Here is a 27,583-nt window from a genome sequence, read left to right as displayed (position 1 = left end):
TTGTCAGGGCAATACAAAGACCGTATCAGATCAATACAAAGACCGTATCAGATCAATACAAAGATCTTGTCAGGGCAATACAAAGATCTTGTCAGGGCAATACAAAGACCTTATCAGGGCAATACAAAGACCTTGTCAGGGCAATACAAAGACCTTGTCAGGGCAATACAAAGACCTTGTCAGGGCAATACAAAGATTTGTCAGCGCAATACAAAGACCTTGTCAGGGCAATACAAATACCTTAAGACCTTGTCAGGGCAATACAAAGACCTTGTCAGGGCAATACAAAGACCTTGTCAGGGCAATACAATGACCTTGTCAGGGCAATACAATGACCTTGTCAGGGCAATACAATGACCTTGTCAGCGCAATACAATGACCTTGCCAGCGCAACACAAAGACCTTGTCAGGGCAATTCAAAAACCTTGTCAGGGCAATACAAAGACCTTGTCAGCGCAATACAATGACCTTGTGAGGGCAATACAATGACCTTGTCAGCGCAACACAAAGACCTTGTCAGGGCAATTCAAAGACCTTGTCAGGGCAACTCAAAGACCTTGTCAGGGCAATTCAAAGACGTTGTCAGGGTAATACAAAGACCTTGTCAGGACAATACAAAGACCTTGTCAGGGCAATACAAAGACCTTGTCAGGGCAATACAAAGACCTTGTCAGGGTAATACAAAGACCTTGTCAGGACAATACAAAGACCTTGTCAGGGCAATAGAAAGACCCTGTGAGGACAATACAAAGACCTTTTCAGGGCAATATAAAGACCTTGTCAGGGCTATACATTATGAAAGAAATCTCCTTAAACTTTATGTAATTAACAAATGTTGAAAGTGTAAACAAACAAACAAGTCAATCGGGTAGATACATGTTGGATCTCCAGACTCCAACTCTGTTAAAATCTGTGTAGGCCCTATCTAGAAAGCCATTATGTAAACCAGTGATGCCCAACATAAATCGACCTGCGGGCCATTTTAATTTCCGACACTGGTGTCGCGGGCCACATAAAGGAAATGTACAAAAATGAAATGAAATCGACCTGAAACTATTTGATTAGAAACCCTGGATCTAGCACTTACATTCATTAACGGGATATTAGTATCTTTTTTTTTTTTCATGCGTCAGAAAACAGCGTCATTTCTTTACTAAATATATGAGCAACAGTGTAGCTATCTTTACCAACGACTGATATTCTTGACTCTTTTTGATAAATATTAACATTAATCTTTCAATCTCTAGAAGTAGTTTAACAATCTTTTGATTCGAATGACGTCACATTTGTTTTATAATAGCGCTTCTTTAAAAAAAAAAACCAGCCACACTTTATTGACAACTCAAATATTTGTGTTTGGTTTATTAGCATGTTCTGCCAAAAAGTAAATTTTTTTTCTCTGTTTTTTTTTTAATTCTACATTAAGAGTCTCATAAACGCACAAATGTGGGCCATGGTCCAATCAATCGGAGTAAAATTGATGACCCTAACGTAGCTAAAGAGACATTTTTAAATGTTTTCTTTAAAGGGGAGGGGGTAGCGGATTTTATATACTTTGTGCCGACATTTCGGCGGGCCGGATGGAACCACGTCGCGGGCCGGATCTGGCCCGCGGGTTGTATTTTGGGCATCACTGATGTAAACCAACTAGCGAAACAGACCCCATCAACATCTGACATAAACACCACAACTAATATTAGTGGTGCTAGTGTAATGTGAAAATTGCTTAAGTTGAACCTGCAATGATTGATTGACTTTTCAACAGTGAACTTTAGAACACAATAACTCCACCTCCCTGCCCCAAAACCTAATACTTGTTCATGCCGCGTTGGGACAGATGATCTGACACTGCTTTCATAACTCCATGTTTTGTGATGGCGAAGCAAAGCCAGTGTTGACAGTTAATGTCACGGTGCCCTGCATCTCATCGCTGCTATCCCGCTGTTCCAAGACAAGAACTTCAATCTCAGCAAACATTGTGTTTCGTTAGTCCAAGTCCTGATGTATCTGTCTTCATGCAGGTAGAGTCTTATCTTATTAGTCCAAGTCCTGATGTATCTGTCTTCATGCAGGTAGAGTCTTATCTTATTAGTCCAAGTCCTGATGTATCTGTCTTCATGCAGGTAGAGTCTTATCTTATTAGTCCAAGTCCTGATGTATCTGTCTTCATGCAGGTAGAGTCTTATCTTATTAGTCCAAGTCCTGATGTATCTGTCTTCATGCAGGTAGAGTCTTATCTTATTAGTCCAAGTCCTGATGTATCTGTCTTCATGCAGGTAGAGTCTTATCTTATTAGTCCAAGTCCTGATGTATCTGTCTTCATGCAAGTAGAGTCTTATCTTATTAGTCCAAGTCCTGATTTATCTGTCTTCATGCAGGTAGAGTCTTATCTTATTAGTCCAAGTCCTGATGTATCTGTCTTCATGCAGGTAGAGTTTTATCTTATTAGTCCAAGTCCTGATTTATCTGTCTTCATGCAGGTAGAGTCTTATCTTATTAGTCCAAGTCCTGATGTATCTGTCTTCATGCAGGTAGAGTCTTATCTTATTAGTCCAAGTCCTGATGTATCTGTCTTCATGCAGGTAGAGTCTTATCTTATTAGTCCAAGTCCTGATGTATCTGTCTTCATGCAGGTAGAGTCTTATCTTATTAGTCCAAGTCCTGATGTATCTGTCTTCATGCAAGTAGAGTCTTATCTTATTAGTCCAAGTCCTGATTTATCTGTCTTCATGCAGGTAGAGTCTTATCTTATTAGTCCAAGTCCTGATGTATCTGTCTTCATGCAGGTAGAGTCTTATCTTATTAGTCCAAGTCCTGATGTATCTGTCTTCATGCAAGTAGAGTCTTATCTTATTAGTCCAAGTCCTGATGTATCTGTCTTCATGCAGGTAGAGTCTTATCTTATTAGTCCAAGTCCTGATGTATCTGTCTTCATGCAGGTAGAGTTTTATCTTATTAGTCCAAGTCCTGATGTATCTGTCTTCATGCAGGTAGAGTCTTATCTTATTAGTCCAAGTCCTGATGTATCTGTCTTCATGCAGGTATATATGCTGTACGCACGTTTATGCATAGGGCTAGGGTTTACTAGGCGGTAGGGTTAGGGTTTGGAAAAAAATCGCCCCCCCCCCCACTCCAAAGTTCTGGATCCGCCAGTGGTATCACGTGACAGCCTTTATGGATTACGTAATTTGTATAGAAGAGATAGAGAACCACGTGGCTAAATGTTGTTTGTTTACGATTGGTGAATGAGGTCCATTGTGTAAGATCATATACAGTGGAGTCCGGTTAATCCGAACTTCGGTAATCCGACAGTCCGCTTAATCCAAAACCGAAATTCAAGCATTAAAAACTAAGAAAGAAAGTTAATAAGTGTATTCTGTATTAAAAACTACAGTACCTTCATTCTCGTACTGATTCTGTACTATACCATATTTGTAGTGTTTGATGGTACATAGCTTTTTAATTCTGTACAGCGTATTAAGTAGTAACCGTAGGACGAAGTTAAAGCGGTCAACTAGAAGACTGTTTTAATAGCTTATACACGTCAATACTTGGAAATACGTGGAAAATAGTTTCAGGAAGGGGATGTTAATATTCTTAAGTGAGGTGTGATAAAGTGCATGGCTGCAACAGTGCGATAGAGGTATTTCAAATCTGATAACACTAATCTAGACAACTATTTTGACCACTGTATAAGAAACACTTTCTTTCTTTTGTAACGCCCTTCATACGCAGAATTAGTTTCAGAGAGAGGAAACAAAAGAAACTCTTGCGCTTGTCACTAAATCCTGTACCAGCTTATGTCATTACACGTTCTATTTCATAATCATGTTTATTTTACTTATAATTTCGCTTAATCCAACATATTCGCTAATCAAAAATGGGTCCTGTCCCAACCATATCTGAGTATCGGGACTCCATTGTAGAACTAAACAACTGCTAAGGCGTTTTTGTGACAGGCTCCTTTCACAAGTTTACACCATAGTCTAATAGTGTACTTGTGAGTGTGTGTGTGTGTGCGTGTGCGCGAGAAAGAGAGGACAAGAAATGTGAAGACTGACTCCATTCACATCGTCAACACGCCGCGTGGTTCCAATTCTTGGCAATATTTTAATCTAGGGCTGGCTTAAGTGAAGTAACACTCTTACATTTGAACAAGCTCTAGCCGGTGTATTATCAAGACTGTATAACAAGGAGGTCCAATCGTCTGCTGCACCTGGTCATAGAAATTCAGATCACGAGGTCGTCAACGTGCCAAGAAATGGATTGGAATAAATGGGCAGGATTGTGGGATTGGATTCGAAAGAGAAGCAGCAAGATTAGAGCAGTTGTACAGACTTAATAATGCAAAAACTAGTTTGAAAGGACTTGCGACTTAGTGACTAACAAGCTAGGTAATAAATAGATCACCAGAATGGCGAGCAGACGGCTGTGAACGAGCAAAACAAAAGAGAGTTACCTTTCTTGTAATAATATAGAAACTTCTTTACTGAATTCGTTGCCTTGTTTAATAAATTTTCTCAATTCTTCAAATCCATCGAAACCCTGAAGAGAGAAGTTGAAACACACATTAGTTGTTGTTCTGGTCAGTCAAATGTTATACATTAGTTGTTGTTCTGGTCAGTCAAATGTTATACATTAGTTGTTGTTCTGGTCAGTCAAATGTTATACATTAGTTGTTGTTCTGGTCAGTCAAATGTTATACATTAGACTTACAATTGTATTTCAATAATAGTGCTTCATATTTTGTACATTTTTTTGTGTGAAAATAGCATTTTGAGATACCTGAGATGAACTCCTATTGAAAAATCAGAGCAGGAAGGACTAGTCCTCCCGTAGTGCTCTGGCAAGAAACTTAGCCGTCCGGCGTAGTGCCTCATAGCTACCATACAGGTCGAGTGACTGCACAGGCAAGTCCCCCCTTAGCTCGCGGAGCTGGGGACACTCGTACAAGACATGCGACACTGTTTCGACGCTCTCTCCACAGTGACGGCATCGGGAGTCAAAGTTAGTGCGGAACCGGGCAAAGTATGCCCCAATAGGACAGTGTTCCGTCCTGCACTGCGCAACTATTGACTGCTCTGACCTCCTCAGACGCCACCATGGATCGTCGCGATCTGGGTGACGCATGCGCTGCCAGACACCACGTGCTCTGTCGGATTCCTCCCAGGACTTTAACCACTTCTCATGAATGAGTGCTCGGATTTGTGCCGTTGCTTGTAAGTACGTGCTTGGTGCTTCGAGGTGTGTGGCTGCCATTGCACCCTCCCTTGCGAGGGCGTCTGCCGTTTCATTGCCCCTCACGCCGCAATGTGAGGGCGCCCACTGCATATAAACGACAGCTCCAATAGCTCGGCGGATGTTATCTGCGGCGCCGATTGCCTCTTCTATTACGGGCGACCCTCCCCCGCCGCCACCCATAACTAGGAGACTGGAGCGAGAGTCAGTGACCAACACCACCGTAGTGGCGCTAGTCTCGCGTTCGAGCATTCGGGCCCTAATGGCCTCGAACGCCCTAGTTATCCCTGTAAGTTCGGCATCCATGGAGCATGCAGCGTAGCCGCATGGACCAGAGAGCCTATCTGGTTCAGTCCGGTCGGGGTAGACAATAAGGGCCCCATACCCCGATCTATCGGGGTCCCTCATTACCGACCCATCGGTATAACAGAATATGGCATCTGATGGGTAGGATTTTCATTTTGAGATACAGAAGAATGTGAACATTTCCCATTGCTCAAATGAAACCTAGTTAATACTTGTTTCAATGTTACAAGATAACATGTTACATATGTCAACTAGTTCTATGTTTTTAAACAATTAATGAATACTGACAATTACGTCCCAAAAGCATACATATATGTGTAAACAGTGGTGAAAAAAAAATTCTTCTCGCCTGGTCATCTAGTGGACTTTACTAATTGTATCATTTCCTTGAGATTTGGTTACCAGCAGAGAGAAATTATTATGTCAGAACTAATCGTGAAATGACCGCGATAAGTATTTATGTGACTCGCGAATATGTTCTACAATGTCAAGTCTCTCTAGATAACCAAGAAAAGAATAGGCTATGCACATCTATTTGTATTATTAAAAATAGTATTGCTAAGATGCATTCATAATGCAACACATAAAGATCTACAATGTTCAAAGCAGACAACAATGGAGGCACTACATGGTGACAGGAACCCATTAAACACATGCAACTTTTTTTTTTTTGAACAGAAATACTTCTGAAACCTAGTTAAATACTAGCACTCAAACATGCAAATATCAATCAGAAGGTTTGGGTAACATGGCAGAACTAGAATTATTATAACTGGTGGCAACGTGCCACAGCTTGAGAAGCCTGGGTAACATGTGGTGAACCGCAAAGACTTGAAACAAATCATTAAAAGATCTCAGTGTAAGGTTTTGGACTCGCTAAATGGACACCCTAATTTGCTCCACACAAAGAAGAAGTGTAATCTAACATTGACTGACGTCATACCTAACATTGTGTGTTCACGCCTAGAACTATGATGTGGGCCTTAGCAAATAACTCAGTCTAGCCGCATCAAAGTTCACAAACGCATTTCTAAACACTTTTTGACTAGGGATGAGCCGTGGAAACAGTACATGAAAGTAAGTCAAGTGGTCAAGCCAGAACTGCTAAAAGTAGGTCAGGGAGCACAGTAACAAAGTCAGACGACAACTCACACAAACGTTTTCGTTCAATCCATGAATGAGTTTCAAAATGTGTCTGCACTCTTGGAGCAGGGACAGAACAGGCGTTTGACCTTGACGCCTCATGTTTTTTCCATCCTTCTGTGACGGACTGAGGAGAACAGTGCCAGAGCTCTAGACCTATTAGACCAGAGCAGCGGCATGAGTAGTGCACTTGTTAGATCAGGTCTAGACAGAACACGGAATGAGACGGTCGTGACTGTTCGCCTATAACATTTGTAACCTATTCTTTTGAGAGTGATTGTCAATGGTACAAGAGGGGCTGGGTGGGAGGGTAAGTAATAAAGGAGCGAGTTACCTGGTTACCTTTAGACGACATCATAGTGTAACCGAAACAAACTGTTAGTCTAAATGATCACATTCTAAACTAAATATTGTAAAAAGCTACATGTAGTTATTTGTGTTAGTTTTAATGGCCCGTAGGAGGGAGACACTTGGCTCCACACCTTACTTTGGCCTCTAACGATAGTCTTACTCATCAATCAGCATTATGTCAATATATAGGTAAGTGTGAATATCTAGGTAAGCCAAAGGGAGAGGGTTGCAATGTAGTCAATACTCAGACCAGTAGAAGGCGAATGAATCTTCAGCCTCACTCACACAAACTAGTGCACTCACATTACGAAAACATGTGATCGGGGGATTGGCGGTATGTTTTTACTGTAGACTCGACCTAGAAGACACATTCCAATGTGTAAGTAATTCAAGGTATTTGATTCTATACATGGCAGGTATGCAAAATAAGGAAGTGACAGGGGGAGAACCAATGGGGAAGAGAGGGGAAAGGAGAGAGTTAGAGAAACTAGCTCAGATGACAAGAGATGAAAATATAGTCCTGTATCTATTTGAATCATGTCTAACTGGCGACAAGTTATAACTTTATGAAACTAACTTCAGTCTATAACTGGCCTAGAAGCAGGTTCTCTCCCCTAGAGTCTATCCACACTAGACTATTGTTTGTAGTAGCAGGAAGTGAAAAGTGGCAAGGCAGATAACTCAGTTAGTACAAACGAATAATTCAACAGCGATAATGCCAGTAAATACTAACGAGATAAAAGTATAATGACATTTAGAAAAAAGGTATGACCTAATTTTGAATGGCGCCTTTACAATAAAAAAAAAACAACGCTGGATAATCACAATGACGTAAATTCTAAAGTCAATGCAATCTTAAAGTCTCTAAGTGGTCAATGGTCGAGAAAGTAGAAGTGGGGAGAATAAAACTTTGTAACTAGGACTTCAGTTGTGATTATTTTTGAACACCGTTTTTACTATATATATATGTGTGTGTGTGTGTGTGTGTGTGTGTAAAAATGTCGAACTATTTAGGAAGCAGCTTTATAATATAATTTCAGTAAAAGCAAGAAGAAATAGACACTTCTCTAGAACAAGACAAGAGATCTAATCACAAGGACTCACCAAGATGTACATACTAACTAGTAGGCCTACATGCTGACCTAAGGTAACGGTAGTTGTGTGTGTGTGTGTGTGATGGTTTTCTATTCATACAAATAGCAAGGCGTGTGTACTAAGCACAGTGACAACACACTCTTGTAGCTGCACACACGGAAGAAAAGTGTGTACAAACGGTGGATGATCCATGGCCTCTTGAAATGGATGTAACGTCACCAATCGGCCACTAAAACTACAGACTCCCTGGGACTGCGTAGTGTTTGGTACAAGGTGTAGGTCTTGAAAGTAAAACAGTGAGATCAATCTACGTCTGCCTACATGTCAGAAATAAAACCACACACTTTCTAAGTGTCGCAGAGCCCACACTAATGAACTTTCACAAGCGGGAAAAGAAGGACGGATTCTCTATGAAGATTAAAAAACTTACATAAAAATGATCAGCAAATATGCCTGTGGCTCTAGAGAAATTTAAAGTCACCGCGCCATCCAAACTTGACGTCTCTGCTTCCTGGCCGGACATTGCCGAAACTGTCCTGACCACTTTATCCTAACTTAAAGGTGAAAGGAATTCAGTCGTTGGTAACAGAAATGTGTTCGATCACAAGTTGATGCATTCAATCCACACAAATAATCATCGCTGATAATCCATTAGTATACTCCCTCCTTACAGAATAACACAAATAAGTCCAAACTAGCCATTTTGGGACAACAGCTGGTCCAAGCGTTTAATTACAAATGATCTCGTGATCGATGAAGTGTACACAACACCAACACACGTTACCACACTGTCATAACGACTGGAATCTAGCCAACTAGAATGCTGTGTTATCTGCTTTAGAAACTTATCAAAGGCACAATAACAAAAAGGCCCAAGTAATCTTCTGTTATGTTTTTATATATATAAAAAAAGGCTTTTCCTTTAGTGTTTTTTTTTTAATCTACTCTATAGAATTCTTGAGCTCTATATTCAGGTGAACGCAACAGGAGGAGATCCTCCAATACTTTCTAGAGGAATGCCGGTACACAAATAGAACGAGTATCAGAGCAGTACGAATGAAATGATCCGGGAGCTCAGAAATAGACTCAAGACCGGACAAACTGGACCTGCCGAGCGCCCAATTCAGTGTCAATATGGGCAGTCTGATTGGTCAAACTACCGCCAGGGGCGATCACAATTTTAGCGCTATAGCAAAGTCGGAGCTGTAGAAATGAGCGTAGACTGAAGAACTAGCAATGTCCACACTAGCATTTCATCAACGACTTCTCCTGGTACTGTTATTGATCCTTAATTCTTTCTGTAACCGTAAACCTAAGTCCAAGTTATTACAATGCCAATGAGGTTCCAGCCCAATCTGAATGTTGCTCAAAGTTCAAGACTGTTGTATTTCTTCAACAGAGACAGTGCGAGGAAGTTGTTATTTATTTATTCTAAGTATTTACAACTCGATTAGAAACTTAATCTCTACACAATCGTCTGAGATTTTGATGAATGCATACAACATTGATCAGAAATATTCGAGTGTCAACATTATCCACACATTGTTTGCAACTTTTTTTCTTCTAATAACTAGTTCTATCCACAAAAACATAATTTATCAGATTGTGCTATCAGGTATGAAGTAGTTGATGGAATCGCAATGAATTTTCGAATTAGTGAATAACATTCTCTATACCAAGAAACTCCAGGTCGAGAGTTGAGACTACTTATATTACACTTGCTCCGGGTAGATTGTAGGCGCTTAATCGATTGCCTTTTGTAGACTGAATAGACCAGCAAGAGAGCATTAAATTTGTCTACAATCTCCTATCAGTGTCAACTCCACGAACTAAAATTTAGAAGTGAAGAAAACGCAGAAGAAGGAAGTAAAAACATTCAATAGCACATTTTGTTTATGATATTACTCAAGAATATAGTGTAGAGAAAGTGTGTGTGTGGGGGGGGGGAGGTGTGATTCTTATAACAAAGCACTATTCTATGTCTTGGAGCAAGCAATGAGATTAACTAGCGGGTCTCAGTGTAGAGTAGAGCTCTCTTGCCTTTCCCTTTTCTATATTGTATAAAACGTTTTGATCTGATTGAGAGAGAAATTGAGGAGGAGATCTAACAAGCCTGTTGTGTTTTTTTATGTTTATCTCCCCTAATATTAACAAACGTTCAACAGTAACAGATCACAGGACACTTTCTTTCTCCTTCCTTCTCAACATGTGTCCTTGTGAGGTTGTAATAACCCATTTCTTTAAGATAACAGTCTAAACACCACTGGTACATGCAGATCCCCCTCACTTCCCCACAGCCATCTAACTCAAACGTGTCCCATTATGCAGTGGCTGTTCAAAAATCCATTCTGTAAAAATATTTATTTTTTTAAAGTTCAAGCCAATCAAAGAAGCCTCAGTAATTAAAAATAAAAAAGGGATTAAGCATATGGTCTACTCAAGCTAATCTAGACACGTGTTACAACAAGCATGCAGACTAAAACAAAGCAATCATGTGTTATTCTGGCAGGGAGGGAATAGGGGAAATACTAGAAATGCTATCAAGCAGTTTTTTTTGTTTTTTCAAACCAAAGAAATTGAAGATGTGCCAAAATGTCTAGGGGGAGAAAAAGGTTAAAACCTTGTACCACCTCTAGCTGATTGAATCTAAGTGATTGAATATTGACATGAACACACACAAGTCACTTTCCATTGTGTCTAAATAACTAGAATGGATAGATCTACGTTTGCATTCCTATTCTTTGATCTTTGAATTGAAATAGCTCTGTAGTCCATTTCCTAGGTATTGCATTACTGCATAATGTTCCAAGAACAAGAATAACAGTCTCGAATACGAACGTTATTTCAATCAGGGTTAGCGGAGTCGAACAGTTGTTAACCGCCCCCCCCCCTCCCCTCTCTTGCTTAAGCATCTAAAGAATTCTGGTATCAACTCAAGGTACCAACTTGACAACCCTGAACTGATTCATTACCACAAGAAGTCTTGACGATATGATGCGTTCTTCATAGATGTTCAGTTTTCTAACCTTGACATAGAACGAACTACTAGAACTATTTTATTTGTAAGCAGAAACAAAGGTCAAACTATTTACAACAAAACTAACATTAGCAGCAGTCTAATTCAAATCAAGCCAAGCTTTAAAAGGCGCAAAGTTTCATAACACAGTCAAATCTCAAGCTAAGGAAAAAACAAAAGCTGAGGGGGAACAAAACGGGAAGGGAGATAAAAAAATAAAATGTGTTTAACCTTTGCGATGTTACTGGCAGGCATGGGCAGCGTCAGGCTGTTGATGGCGCCCTGAACCGAGTGGGGCAGTATGCCCGATAGTCTCCTGATGCTGGAGCGGCTCTTCTCACGCCGATGACAGCGCCCGCATGTTGTAGGATGGCTCATAACGGGGCACAATGTTCAACTCATTTTCTGGAAGACTCGCTTTTTAAGTGTGCGAATGTTTTAATGAGAAGCTATTAGCTAATGTATCCAAGGAAACAGATCACATCCAATGAAATAAGTCCCACGTCACAGAATATCACAAACCAATGTGCCGGATTAATTTCGTATCTCCACTTCCAGTGTGTCTCTATGAACCAATAATACACAACTAGGAAACGTGTTTTGGCCTCGAGCTAATGAATTACTAAGAAAACAAACAACAATCTTGCACTAGACTTATGAAATAGTTCACTTCAGAAATACTTACTACGTCTACAATGTAGGTGTTGTTTTGTTTTGTGGGTTTTTGTTTTGTTTTCTTTGTTTTTTAAGTAGGCTGGATTTTTTTGTTAGTGAATTAAAAAAAAATGTATTAATCTACAAAGCTTTTTTTTTTTTGTTTGTGTGTGTGTGTGTGTGCATATATATATATATATATGATTTTAAAAGGGCAAAGGTCTAGTTGAAAGAGAGTGACGATAGAACCACGTGAAGGTTTAGGGGGGGGGGGGGGCATGCAGAACAAGCAAGAAAACATTGGAACTACATCCAGAATTGAGTTTTTTAAAGTAGATCAAGATCTTGTAAGAAGCAAGTTTGTTAGCAGTTGACAACGTGACACACATGAGTGTGCTACCTGTTGTATTGGACGCCAGGCCTATTGCAGTCTAACTGACATTACAGTCTTACTTAAAGCACAGGTGAACACAGAGTAAGCAATGCATTAAAACAAAAACACACACAAGATGTGCACGAAATCCTAGATAGTCCACATTGGCAGTTAGTGCTCCATCAGAGACACGGTTAAAGTCCAAAACATCGCTAGCGTTTTTGTGTGTCTTCCCTGTGCATTGAGTCCCCTGCGAAGGACAATCTGTTAGATTTCACTCACAGGTCGGACCCCAGGTCATGTCATAAGACAAATCAGGTAAGAACACGCATGTGTTCGGCGTCTGAAGGTAAGTTACACACGAACACTGACATGCGTTGCATCTCACTCCTGGCCGTTGCCACTGTCAACAAATCTGATTCTGTCAGTAACTAGACTCAAGGAATAGATAAGTGTTTGTCAAACACGCTTGGGGTGTATTCCATGGGGGAGGGGGGGGGTTAAATAAGAAACGTAAAACATACTTCAAGGATTAAAAATAAGTTAAATATTTTTAAAATATACTTTAAGGGGGGGGGAAGCTTATATCGAGTGAAATTGCATCAATTATTATGAATCAATCATGTCATTACATTTTAATACATCTAGGCTAACAATAATACATTTGTGCGATTGGAAATGTTTTTATTGTTTTTGTTTAGCGCTTATAGCATGCTCGGTGAGATATGGTCCGATCACATTTGTGGACCAGTTGGGATGGGGTGGGGGTATCTGAAAGAAGGTTTCCGTGCTGCCTTTTCAAAAGCAATTAAAAAAAAAAGCAGTTGCTCGAGTCGTAATTCAAACTCGAGGTCTCTGACCTTTATGATGGAAGGCCATAAAGATATTGAAGTAAAAAAAAAGGTTTATAGACTATTGTTACTTTAAAAGGTTTAGCGAAAGACGTAATTGTCTACACAAGGCTTATCTCTCCTAAGCTTAGTACATTGGTACAACAAAATGTAATTAATTACGTCTTATTAACTAGCTTATTATTATTGATTGATTCCTGTGTTTCTATCGATAATGAATAATTGTGCAAAGTTTCCACTTGATCCGAAACAGAGAAGTAGGAGATTTAACGTGTAAAACTAATGCCCACTCAGGGACAGACGAAGTGAGTTACTAGAAGCTGGGGCAAAGGAACTAAGAAAACAAAGGCAGCAAGTCTTCGTACCTGGTCAGTACATTAGTGTGAAACAACAACTGCAGAAAGCGTACTTAGAATACAAAGGTGGATGGGAAGATAAATACGTGGATCGATATATCAAGTTAATTCAGTAGATTTAGGACAGTCCAAATCTAGGAGAGAAAAAAGAGGGGGGAGGAGGCATCTCAAACTTCAATGCTTCTAATCAATATTAGTGGCGATAGACAAGACTCCACAACACAGTGGTTTCCCCCCCCCCCCCACACACACACACACACTCAACATCCATGTCGCTGTGTCTGTAACGTTAAGACTTCATTTATTCTGATTACCTCTCGTCTGAACACACACATATAAAGGTCAACTCAAAGGTTACGGAAATTAGCATTTGATGACCAGGAAGTTGGCAAAAGTTTTTTTTTTTTTTTCTTCTTTTCAGGAAGTACACGTACAATTGAAATGAAGTTGTAGAACACTCCAGGTAATGAGGTGACACGACCCCCCCCCCCTCCTGTGTTTTTTGTGTTAAAAAGAGACTGTCTCGAGTTACAGAAATGCGCTAAGGTCATATAGACCTACGTAGCGATTACGTTGAATACGATGACAGAAGAAAACACACACACACAGATTACCTAAACTGACATTGAACTTAAAAATAAAATTTTGAAGATAGTAAATATAAAGGGCTCTGTGTGTGTGAGCCAGTGTGTATGTTTCGGCTGACGTCATGTAAACAAACAACACAGCGTAATGATGTGTGTGCACAGTCAACGCCACGGCCCTATTTAAAACCTACCTTCCCTAACCCCTGAATGCAATTAGCCGTGCAGACACTTTCAAGAACACTAACTGTCTAACAAAACAAAAAACAACTCAATGTCAAAGCCACTCTGGTTATGATAGATGGCTAGCGATGGCCCTCTGCCAACACAGACTAAGACACTACAGAATTCAATGCACTGAGCATCCCGAACACATCGCACTGACACAGTATTTTATATAATAGACATCGCGCGGAACATTAGCACGCTAGGCAATTCAACACATAGAGGGAACAGTTACCAGAACATGTAAACAATACTCGTACTGTTACAACCCCCAGGTCCAAGCACTGATAAGGCCAGTCAAAGAGGATGGAGGAGGCGGGCCTCACGGGGTGGTGCAGGAACTCTAGCACTGGGACGAAACTCACACTAACAAAATAGAGCAGAGTGTATCGATTTTGGCAAAAGGCCCATTCACTAAATGGGCTCTCGGGAGATATTCCTGTATGTTTACAGAAATAAATATGCTTTTGATGTAATCCAAATGCAATCTTCTTTTTTTATTTCATTTTTTTTTAAAGATTTAATAATTGCCTTTTATAAATTATGATTAACTTAGTTTTTACAGAAGATATCTAAATAGGATTCAAAATACTAGCGCAATGGTTTCAAGAATCCTTATCAAGACCCTATCCACTGAGGTTTGTATAAGGTACTGATTGTATATAACAGCTTTACAAAAAAACAATTGACACTATGCCAAAGAGTAAATAAAATGTTTCAAAACAAAACTTGTTTATCTCTCCATTTGTAAAGCATGGAGACAGTGATGGGATCAAAGAATAAACCGAGTTACAATCAAGGGATTCATGCATATTCTCATTAAAACTGGTTTATATTTTCATCAACATTAAAGCTGGCCTAATGTTCATGTGCTGAACTAGTGGAGGCATCAAAGCAATAAACTGCCCACACAATAGCTGACATAACACAGGCGTAGATTTGCTCATTTAAAGGGATTCATATTGAAGGAAGTTTCAGTTAAACACACACACAAATAAAACAAAAGGATATGCATGCAAATTTGAGTGCATTCATCTCCACAGGGCTCATGCATTTCTTACACTATAAAGTTTTTGGATTTTTTAAAAATAAATATTTGACACTGATGAGATCATAAGAACAAGGATGTGATCCTAAGGACATCAGGACACATTGCAAAATAGTGGAATAGTAAAAACATGAAAGAGACACACAAATATGGCTTGAGCAAGCAAATCAATTTAGCTCAAGACAAATTTGCATGACCTCCATAGAAATATCTGTAATGTATGTAAATTTAATAATGATTATCACAATACAATATTTTTATTGGGTGAGCTGTTTTAATTCACATTTTCACCAGTAAATAGCATTGAACTAAGCAGTAGCCTTATCAAAAATGTTGTATTGTTGGGATGACAAGACCAGAGTTCTAAATAGAAATGGTGCAATAATAAATCAAAATAATATCTTTTAGGTCAACATTTTAAATTACTGTTCATCTGAGGAATACTTTTAGTTGTTTTTTTTTTTTAATTCATTTACTGACCTACAAATGTGGCAGCTTAAACTGAGGACAAAACTATTATTAGACATTTGAAGCTATATATATTTTATTGATATCTACAATAGTAGTTTTTGGTTAAAGACAGCAATGCCCAAGGTAATAAATGTCCTAATTCTCAGTATAGCACTGGTTAAAGACAGCAATGCCCAAGGTAATAAATGTCCTAATTCTCAGTATAGCACTGGTTAAAGACAGCAATGCCTAAGATAATAAATGTCCTAATTCTCAGTATAGCACTGCTTAAAGACAGCAATGCCCAAGGTAATAAATGTCCTAATTCTCAGTATAGCACTGGTTAAAGACAGCAATGCCCATGGTAATAAATGTCCTAATTCTCGGTATAGCACTGGTTAAAGACAGCAATGCCCAAGGTAATAAATGTCCTAATTCTCAGTATAGCACTGGTTAAAGACAGCAATGCCTGAGGCAGTGAATAGTGAAAGGAAAATGGGGCCTACACATCAAAATATTAAAGACAATGTTCAAATTTCAAAAATTGGAGGAAAGAACTTTAATCAGAATTCTAAACATGCCAAAGGAAACAAATATTTTATACTTCATTAAGCATGTTCCATTCTAGCATGCAAACACATATTGATAAAAAAAATGATAACTGTACTTATTAATAGACAATATAACAAAACATTTATCATTTATATAGCTATTATTATAAATATTCACTTCAGAAATTAAAAAAAAAAATAATGTTGACAAATGTTGATTTTATCGAATGGAATAAACATTTTGTTTTAAAAAACAAACAAACTTGAGAATATAAATAATTTCAGGGTTACATCACATGTAATATTAATTTTAGTTAAAAAAATTATAATTTACATAGAGTTGCCAATTTTGTTTTTTAAAGAGATAAACAATGTTTGATTTGATAACAGAAAAAGTGAAATTCAAATATGCACATTCACATCCATGCTTCTAATTGTAATCCCCCCCTCCCTCTTTTTTAATTAAGGCTAAACTTTGAAAATTGAATTCTGCATACAATTTAAAATAAGGTTGAATACTGTTTTCAGAATCAAAACCATCATACAAATAACAAAACATGGTAATTTCGGTAAATTTTTCTACAAAATTATTCATTGCATCTAGGTGCTAAGACCAATACCATATTCTACATTTAATAAATATTAGTACTATACTTAGTACACTACATCTAACAGGCATGAGCAATACAATTTTACCTGTAAATTTGTTTTAGGACCATTCTGAAGAAACAAATCATATCTAATTAAAACAGATTGCACACATGTGGTTCAATATACAATTTTTTTAAATAATAATAAAATAGCCTCATAAAAAATGTAACAAGAACTATAAATTTATCACTTTCCAGTTTTCTAGCTTAATAATTTTTTTTTGTAGTACACATGAAATATAAAAGTGCAGCTAAAGCTTGATGACCAAAGTGTTTGGCATCAGAACTGAGGAGGCATGAGAAAGATTGAGAGATTTTTAGATCATCACTGATTCCAACCAACTCACGTGAGTAATTGATATTCTTGGACAAAGTAATTTAAGCAGTTGGTTGTTATGCCGGTAAAATGACACAATTCTAAATTGATACAGTTTAGCATTGTAATATCACACTCAGACAATCCACTAATGGGAAGCGTGGTCGAGCAGCCAAGTGCTCTTGAACTTGGTTTGGCTTGGCTACCTAGAAGGGGGCTCGAGGTTCGACCTCCGACTCGGACAGAATTGTTTACTGAGCGCCTAAAGGCAGCACGGAAAACCTACTCCTAGATACCCCCTCCCCACCCCCACACTGGTTCACAAATGAAATTGGACCAAAAGCGCTCTGAGCGTGCTATAAGCATGAAAGTAGCGCTATATAAAAGCTATAATAATAATAATAATGATCAGTTAGTGCTGCCTGTAGATAAATATGTTGGTACAGAACCCTAGATTTATTACAGAAAACTCTAAGTCAAAAGAATAAATAGATATATATGACAGAGGCAGGCTTTGCTTTAGAAATTAGCTGAAGCTAATAGGGTAATTGTTAACTATGGTCTGGGAGATAAAATAAAGCTAAAATAATCAAAGTAATACCAACAAAATATCTATCTTAGTATCTACCAAGATCTGTCTTGAGCTAGCGTAAAAAAAAAATGATATAAACTATATAGATCTAGATGAAATTTGAAGATTTTTTTTATACAATCACTAGATGATCTATCATGTTTGTTTATTAAGATCATTGATTACTTACAGATGGGGAGAAAAATGTTTTTAATAAATTCAGCATTTACCACATTGACCTACCATCTTTGACATCTGATCTAGTTTTAACTTTTAAAGAAAAAAATGGATGAAGAGTTAATTACTAGGTCTAACTCTAACTAGTCTATTATAATTAATAAATTATAGTATTACTATTAATAACTAATACTATTATAGTATCATTGAATATCATTCTATGAAATCTATCTTTAATCTTAGTCTTAGACTATCTAGTCTACTTATGATGTATATTTTACAGTGATTTACTTACCCAAAAACTGTCTTTAAACATAGTCATTTTTCGTGCAACCCTTTTTTTCAATAATTGGCCTAAAATTCATAAGTACTGATGAAATGTTTCAAGGAAAACAAATAGTCAAATTGACTATTTACTAGACTATCAAATAAGCAAACATAAAACAGGAAGTCCATTGAAAATAGATTTTATTTCCTGTACATTTATTTCCTTTCGAATTTTTACTTTATTTTACTTTAACTAGTAATGATATAGGCCTACAATAAGTAAATGTTTGTCAAATGTTTTACATGTTTCAGTTGTTCCTTCAGAGTTGAAGATAATTACTTCCTAGTCCAAACCTCCCGATAAATCTGAACGACAGTCCAGCGCGCAAACCGCACTGACAGGCAGCCAAGTATCACTTATAGTGACTTATAGTACTTATACTTTTTGTTATAGACTATTATAGATTCTAATCTTTAGATCTAGATATAAGCCATGCTTTTTCATTTGAGTCTTTCATTGTACTCTGGGAAACTGTTTGCAAGCTAGATTATGTTTTTGTTTTTTAACAATAATTGTAGATTTACTGCTATAGACGACTACTGAACGGCCAAACTTCTAAAAGAAATCTAGGCCTACCTACTAGACGTCCTACGGTCCTTGGACATGAAGTGGACGAATAACAAATGATAGCAAGATCATATTATATTAAAGACATGATTCAAAACATGCTGATGGGGTAGGTATCGTCATCTCCAAAAGAGCTGCCTCTGGAAGCTTGGAAGGCAGTTAGCGATCGCACTATAAGCATAGGCCTACATCTCGACTGTATACAAACCAAATTAAAATCCTTATCATTTAAGTAGATCTATGTACCCCGACCTGGAAGTCAGAAGATGCCATCAATGATAACGTTTATGATCAACTTCTAACAAAATGTGATGAAACACCCAGCCACGACCTCATCCCGCTAATGCCGTGATGGAAGATTTCAACGCCCAAAATCAGTCACAACCGAACACACACCTATTGGGACCAACGGCCACTTAAAATTACTTATTGAGAAAAGTGGCTGTATATGTGGAGTTATTTCTCTCATTACGTTTTGTACGTGTTTTTTTTTTTTCTTTCTCCCATTTCCTATTCTTGGATCAAGTTGAAAGTTTGCAATAACTCTTTTTAATATTAGCTTATATTTTTAAGATGACAATATGCCAACATGAATCGATTAAAAAAAAACAAATTGTCAATCAATTAGTTGTAATTAATTAATTTAGTTTTATATAGAAAAATTAGGCTTAGTCCTGTAGTATTGCAATATATTTTGCGGTTCTTCCCCAGATGAACTTTGTTTTTAAAAAAATATGTAAAAAATATTTTGCTAGTTTCAAGGACATTAAATGTGTTGCAATGGGGTTGTAGTAGTTAATAGTTATAACTTCATATTTGATTATTAGTCAAATAAAAACTGCTTCATTATAGCCTACATATCAATGTTGTTATTTTTAAATCATTTATTAAATTGAGTGTGTGGGGGGGGGATGGTTCAGAGCTAGACGACTGCAACAAGATCGATTCAAATTTATATTTTTTTTAAAATAGAGGCCTACATTTCATTAGGCCTACGTCTTTCTCCAATGCTAGTATGTAGTCTGTCTAACCGTCTTTCTTGCGTCAGAATGATCAAATGTCTGCTGACGTAGGCCTACCATTGCTCTGTTGACGTCTTCAACGTGAACACCCGGACTACCCCCCCCCCCCCCCATAGTGGCGTTCGGGTGGAAACTGTTGTAGGAGGAAACGATTAGGCCAATAGAGCAGCAAAAGAAGAAGCCCGCGTTGAGGTGCTTAAGAATTATGTTCGTGGCACAGGTCGGAGATTGAAAGAGAGCTTCAACCACCATGTCACGATCTACACTCCGTTCCTCATTGGGCCCTTTCATAGATGACAGACACCAGCACGGATATTGTGTTAAGGTAAATGAAAAGTGGTGGGGTCCTCTCTAGTCCGAGCGTCTTGGGTTTCGAGTCAACGCTAGAAACTGCCTTTATTCTTTACTACATAACGGAGGAAAACTATTTTGCACGTTTATTGACTTGAAAAGAACATTGCCATCCTTTCAAAGAAAAATTGTATGGGAGAAGATCTTTAAACTCATGATACATTTGAATTAGATGCTTCTCTATTAAATAGTGTTACATTTCAAATACCTAGTTATCATTTTCTCATCTAATGGATCATTCTTAGAACATAGGAAATAGTGCAAAATAAATGGTACAAATGCGATGTCTGCTTAGGAAATGTCATACAGATAGCCGATTTGAATTTGTTGATCAAACCATGGAACTATACTAATGGAACACCAGCTTCGAGTTTTTTTACAAAGCCAAAGAGAGTCGAAGTGCCGTCGCGCATCATTTTTGCGCATGGTGCAATGTGGAGAAATCCATGATGATGCCAAAGAAGAGATTTACTCCGTCAGTCCCTTGCAATGGGTGTAAAACTTTCGTACGCTCTATTTGATTAGATGTGTAAAAACTTCATCCATTTTCTGACTATCTGATATAATAGATAAAATTTTCCCGACTAAGAGATCGTCACAAAAGTTATTTTTTTCGACCACCCTATAAAATGCCACATTTTTTCAAAAAAATAGAATCTAAATTCCGAAAATACAATCTTTCAGTGTTTCTGTGTTTGGTTTATTTACACTAAATCTGGATGAAGACCTGTCTACCGTTCCTCTAAATGCGTATTTGTTACGATATACTAAATTGCACGAAATAAAAATAAAAATAGGAGGCCTAATACAGTTTTGACACTCCAAGCTACGCATTTCTAATCGTTTTTTTTTATATTATTATTATCGAAAGGACTAGGCTATAGGCATACACGTCTCGTGGGAAACAAAGAAAAAGTTCATCTCGGTAATATTGTAGCCTAAATAAAATGACAACAAAAAAAAACTATAGCCTAATCTAAAATGAAATAGATCTAGAGCTAGATCTTCTTGGACGAATGGTACAAAATAAGTATAAATAATAAGTCATAGTCATATGAATCTGATAGATCTAAAACAAATACTGATAGTCATTCATTAATTAATTATTAGAATAACTTAACTACCAACTGGGTATTTTTATTGCCAAAATACAATGTATTTTATGTGCATTTATTAAAAACAACAACCAAAAATTAAGCGTTCGACGCAACTAGATCTAATATAAATAATATAGATTCTGGTTCTAGATCCAGAAAGCTACTTCTCTAATTCAGTTTTATAGTTTAATTCTAGTTAGATCTAGATGTCTAGACCAGTAGATCTAAATCTAGCCAGGGTTTTTGTCATGGAATAGATCTATAAACCTGCAGCCGCCTACTGATCACGATATGACAGATACTATTGATGAGATACTCTCTCTACTTCTTTATAATATACATCTATATAGATCTAGATCTAGTAGATCACAGTAAAACTCAATGTGTACTTCCAACTTTAGCTCAACAAGTCTACTCCAAAGTATACTAGTAAAGTCACAGAGTGTAAAGGATCATTATATATTCAAATAAAAAATTTATAGGCCTAAATGAATCGAATAATCAGTCACTAATTTGACTAATCTAAATTGTTATTTTTTAAATGGCAAGTGTTATTGATGACTTCTGACTTGTACACGAGTTGCAGAGATTCTAGCTTTTATTTTGATGACATGTTACGATATATCAATGATATTTAGATAAATGCAAGTACCTAGAGGAACAGAGAGAAGGACCATTTAATATAAGGCAAAGAAGTAAGGTGTTTATAATCCATCAAACTCACAGAGGGCTTGTGTCGGCATTTCATGCATTTACAGAAGCTACAAACTATGCTACAAAAATGATAGGCTTGTCTTTGATTCCTAAGACTTATGAGGAATGCTATGTTTCCAGATGCTACTCAGCCCCAGCTGTGACCTACATATTATGCCACACTGAGCACAGGCATAACCATTGTCCACAAGTGGTAGAATGTTTTTTTTTTTTTTTTTTGCCATCTACCCTCGGCAATTAATTTTCATTGGTGTATACCACACCTTTGTAAGTGACCTCCAGCTGTCTCGTTCTGAAGCTGTATGCAACCAGGTGCTCTCTTATTCTATGTCAGTTAAAGTAAGTTGGCGCCTAAGCATTTCTGTGGTACCTCTTTACGTGCATATGACATGTTAGGCAAATGGTTTAGCCTATCGAATGCCATTTCGGAAAGTATAGGTGCTTAAAATGAAACTCCAAATATCTGGACTTCCAGTTACCAAGAAAATAAGCTTAGATTTCAAAGAGACGACACTGGCACTTCAGCTAAGACGATCAGTAAAATTAATAGCAACTTTAATTGCAGTCCACCAAACAAGATAAAAAAAAAAAAACAAGTGTGGCTTCAATAGCATTGATGATATTTAGTTTACTTTTATCTCATTTACTAGTATTACTATTTCATTGACTATGGTTTTACTAGTTTCTGCAATTTGATGAAAAATAATAATTAAATTGTGTATAGTCTATATACAAATGTTTATAAGAGATCACAGCTTAGCTTAATTTACTTAATATTTTAAAACTATGATTTTGTGTTCTGACTCTACTCTAAATAAATTATATTTTATTTTAAAAATGCAAAATTGGAAATTCTGTTCTGATGAAAAAATTTATTAAACTAAAGTAGATGTTTATGGTTCTTTTGTATTTATTTTTAAATTATTTATTCATTAAAAATTAATTGCTCATTAACATTTACTTGAAGTAAAGATCAAAAACATAAATTCAATACATGATCAGCTCTCAATTCACACAGATCACAGCCCATCACTTAAATGTATTTACTGTCAATTCTACAGACTATTCATTTCAAAATGTTGCTTTAAATTGTTATATGACACAATCAAAGTACTGGTACCTCACATTGATGTAGGCCTAAAGCAGCTGAAATAATGACAAATATTCATTCACTAACTTGTATTGTCATTTATTATCAGACGTGTCAAAACTAATGACCTGTATATATAATTGATTAAGCAGGAGCATCAACAAATCTTGAACAATAATTGTCTACAGAAAAATTTTATTCTTATCCAAACAATATACATTTACAATGTATTTAAACAAGTTAATTTATACAAATCTGTATGGCCTAAAGATTATAGCGTATTTTGAGCATTGTGTGAATACCAAGTTACATTATTACATGAAAATAGTGTACTCATTTTTTAAATATTCGGGTAATAAAAATTAAAAACTAATATGATACACTAAAATTGAAGCATTAGTAAAAAAAAAAAAATTTCACTCAAGATCTATGTGAACTCTATGCTTGAAAAAAATCCTTTTGAAATTAATTTTTAAAAAAATAAAATTATGGTATGGTTCTTAAGTCAATGGAATGATAGCAGCAATTATTTAACAATTTCATGATTATCCATTCATCTCAATATACCTATAACTGAAAAATAATTCATAAGGTTTAGATACAACCATTTGAAATAATGATTATAATTTTTTTCTTAATTTGCTTAATTCAAATCTAATATAAACAAGATTTCCTCTGTCAAGAAACTTATTAGGGAACAACATGCATGTTCTTCTCAGTAAGTTTTGCAAAGGGAATTAAGAATATATGATGTTGCTTTTTTTTGCCAACATTTTAAACCTTCGCACCAGGTTTTAGTTTTAAGGAGAATGCACCATATTTTATATGTTTACTTTTGTTAGATTCTTATTTTAATTTTAAAAAAGTAAAATTTCCCTTACATATCTTGCAATCTATGGGGCAAATGATATAACGTTTATCAGTTTCTGTGCCCCATGGTTAGCGAGGGTGTCATGTACCCAGGACAACAACCAACCACCTTTTGAAAAAAAATCCCATTTCAGACCTCACAATCTATAGGGCAGATGATGTAAAGGTCATTTGATTCTTTGGCCAGTGCATCATGTGGCCAGCACAACAACCAACCATCTTTTACTTTTCCAAAACGAAAGTCAGCTACCCATTAGAGTTAGGTGGACTCAGGGCAAGTGCTTTACCACTCATTCACTGCACTCCCTATTGTTTTAATGGGGCTCAGAATAATAGTTTTCAAGTACAATATCTAACAGATTTAAAGAAATACTAAATCCAAACCTGTTTGCTGAATGACAGGATACACATAAATATGTATAGAGCTTACAGTATAATATATATATCTTAAATTAAAATTGGTCCAAGACTTTTATTTTGCAACATGATGGGATTTTCCTTTCTGGTGGTGCTATGCAGGAGTCCAAGAATCTCATCTTTTCTCATAACAGAAAGTTATCTAGTTATAAAAATAAATAAAAGGATTTTAAAAAAATAAAAATATGTGTGACATATGTGTTGACCATGCTAAACGTATATATATGTTATTAAGTATAATTATATAATTTTGCCATTCTAAAAATAGTTTGTACCTAAAAGGAGCTACTGCGTTAATGTGTAGACATGGCCCTGACCTTAATAGTTATGAATTATTACTAAAGGTGAAGGCAGATATTCAGTTAATTTGATGGACATTGCACTCATCTAAAAGCAACTATAACATATATTAAGATTTACATATTCATGGAAAACTAGTTTTTCAAAAATACAAGTACTTCATCTTATGAGAAAAGTGCATAAGGAAAAATTGCAATGCCTTACCTTTTAGAGGTGCAACCAATCATTGACTTGTCAGGAATGCATGCCTTTTTCTTGCATTTCCAAATATAACTGTAATTATACAATTAGGCATATTGGCTAATTTCTTTTGAATACATTAAAATTAAAAAATAATATTAAATTGAATACATTGTTGTATCAAACATACAAATTATCAGACATAACTTTGCCTAATTTCATCTAACAGTTTATTGTAAAGGAATGGACTGCACAACAGCCAAGTTATATTAGGCATTCATGAAAGATGAATTTGCTTAAGAGTGTTATAAAAAAAAAACTAGAGAAAAATGTTAAATTCCATCCCAGATATTTGGATGTTGCTTGACCATGAAAATCACACTTCATAAAATATCTTTTAGATAACTAAAATAAAAATTGCATAAGAGTACTTACAATAAATATTGAATGGATGCCAATATTATTAATGTCTGCCCAGAGAGTAGAAATAGTATAAGTATGATCCTTGAGCCATTCTGGTACATCATCAGAACTGGTTGCCATGGTTCTACTTGTTAATAACTGAAACATTACAAAAATTTTTTTTTTATTTATAATTTATCACAGACTAGAAAAAAAATGTTGCCAGGAAAAATACCAATGGTTAGAATACACCTGATGATACTTTTGTAGCCTTAAAATGCACCAAAACTTCATTCATTAAATCTGATAAGAAACATATATGTATCACACAAGTCAAAGTTGATCAGAGTGTCATAGCAAATAATTAACTAGATATGTGAGTTTTATATTAAAGTCCTGAATTTCAGGGGATAGATCCATAATTGACACCACATCATTTATTATTTCATGAACTCATGGGTCTGGGCATGTAAAATGTTTTGTAAAATGTTTTACATAATTCGGATGTTCCTTCAGAGTTGAAGATAGTTTACTTCCTAGTCCAAACCTCCCGCAGGACGACGGGGGATGGGATCGGGCAGGGTTTGAACCCTCGACCGTCGATAAATCCGAACGACAGTCCAGCAAGCAAACTGCACGACCAGGCAGCCATCCCCGCATGGGAACTATTATTTAATGTATGGGGTGTAGGCGAGGCATGGATTATAAATTGTCTTGTATAGATTAGATTGGGTAAAACTTCCCGTCGAAGGTAACTTTTACTGATAGATCTGGATCAATTATAAATTTATGGGATCTAGGCCTGCATAAATTTTATCTTTTATTTATATATTTTATGTACATATATAACTAGTCTATAATCTATAATTATATCTTAATAATATTTTGTTGTAGAGATCAGTACATTTAGAATTTTAGCTAGTAAATATTTTTATATTCCAAATCTAAACTGGATCTATATATTGTATATCTATCTAGAATTTATATCTGTAGATTTAGTATTTTAGCTAGTAAAATACTTTTATATTCTAAATCTAAACTGGATCTAGATCTAATTATTCTAGAAGCTTAGATCTAGAAGACTAGTTGTCAAGATTTGACTACACTATGGCTAAGGCTAATGCACTAGCTAAGTAGGCCTACTAGATAGATCAAGAGACAGAGTACTAATAGACACTTGCCTCGTTGGGCCTCTCAAATCAGATACAGACTTTAGAGACAATTTAGGAAGGTGAATTTCGATCCAATTCCAAGATCTACAAACTACAAGTTAGAGGTGCTAGATCTAGTCTAGAAGGCTGATCAATTAAAAATAAAATCAATCATTTCTAAAGTTTGTAAAATTATATTTTATAGATCTAATGTATCTATTTATAATATAGAAATCTATGTCTACTATAATATTTTAATATTTAAAATGATATGGCTGATGATATTAATTATTTTAATTGAGGCATTGACATACAAAGTAACAAAATAATTAGATCTTATAGCCTACTAACTCATAGACTCTACTTATACTGTATTGTATTGAACCTTCGAGTTTACATTCCACTGTCTTGACTTGACTACATTGACTAAAAAGGGCACTATCACGGTGACTATGATTATTAATAGATCTAGAATACTAGTCTAGATTATTATCTATGATGATGATGATTATCAACTGGTAGATCTATAAAATATAAGTATAATCAGTATAAACTATAATCACTGCATTCGTTTCATTCACTGTCTGTATCAATAATAGTGTGATGTGAAAGTGAAGTCTAGATTTAGATTAGATAGAATTGATACATTATACATCTACTTTCTACTATAAATAAGTATTATTATTATAGATCTACAATCTTCATCTACTAATATTAGTACACTACAGGTACTAGCTAGATCTCTACAGGCCAGGCAATAGTGCCAATACTACACTACAGCTATAGACACTATAGTTGACTATAGTCACTATAGATGATCGATAGATCTAGACTAGATCTATAAACATTCATATTGATCTCATGTATGGTCTAGATCTAGAGAAAATAGAGTGGAAATCATGAATTTATTAGATCTATTGAATTATTTTTAAAAAAAATATCTTTAAATAGATCTAGAACCATAGTCTAAGACTGGGTGTTGTAGATCTATATTATTCTAGATATAAGAGATCTATAGATAAGTTCGGTTTTTAAAAAATGCGCATTCGAAATTTAAAATACCCAGATTTAAGTATTAATATACCCATATTGGTAGGTCCGCGTTAATCATTTATTAGATCTATTAAAGCATGTCTATA

General features: G+C 36.2%; 1 protein-coding gene and 1 long non-coding RNA gene across 5 annotated transcripts in view; both read right to left on the bottom strand.

Moving 5' to 3' along the window:
- Positions 1-18,411, bottom strand: part of LOC106071931 (nostrin-like) — a 36,923-nt gene extending 18,512 nt beyond the window's left edge. The window contains exons 1-3 of one of the 4 annotated variants that reach the window (XM_056026877.1): positions 18,251-18,411; positions 16,938-16,961; positions 4,460-4,545 (exon numbers count right to left, since the gene is read on the bottom strand). In XM_056026877.1, the coding sequence (XP_055882852.1) occupies positions 4,460-4,545; positions 16,938-16,961; positions 18,251-18,277 (137 nt within the window). In that variant the 5' untranslated portion in view covers positions 18,278-18,411. Of the gene's footprint in view, positions 1-4,459; positions 4,546-8,563; positions 9,968-11,380; positions 11,778-16,937; positions 16,962-18,250 lie in introns of those variants that run through there. The other 3 variants (XM_056026882.1, XM_056026862.1, XM_056026871.1) reach the window with 3 other exon arrangements.
- A 4,635-nt stretch (positions 18,412-23,046) lies between these two features.
- Positions 23,047-27,209, bottom strand: LOC129925845 (uncharacterized). Its single transcript, XR_008777567.1, has 4 exons — positions 26,796-27,209; positions 25,327-25,452; positions 24,916-24,984; positions 23,047-24,553 (listed from the first exon to the last, which is right to left on the bottom strand). It is a non-coding gene; the product is annotated as an uncharacterized LOC129925845 (long non-coding RNA).
- Between the last annotated feature and the right edge of the window lie 374 nt (positions 27,210-27,583).

Source organism: Biomphalaria glabrata, chromosome 1, assembly GCF_947242115.1.
Source record: "Biomphalaria glabrata chromosome 1, xgBioGlab47.1, whole genome shotgun sequence".
NCBI lineage: Eukaryota > Metazoa > Mollusca > Gastropoda > Planorbidae > Biomphalaria > Biomphalaria glabrata.
This window is presented reverse-complemented; position numbering and strand designations above follow the sequence as displayed.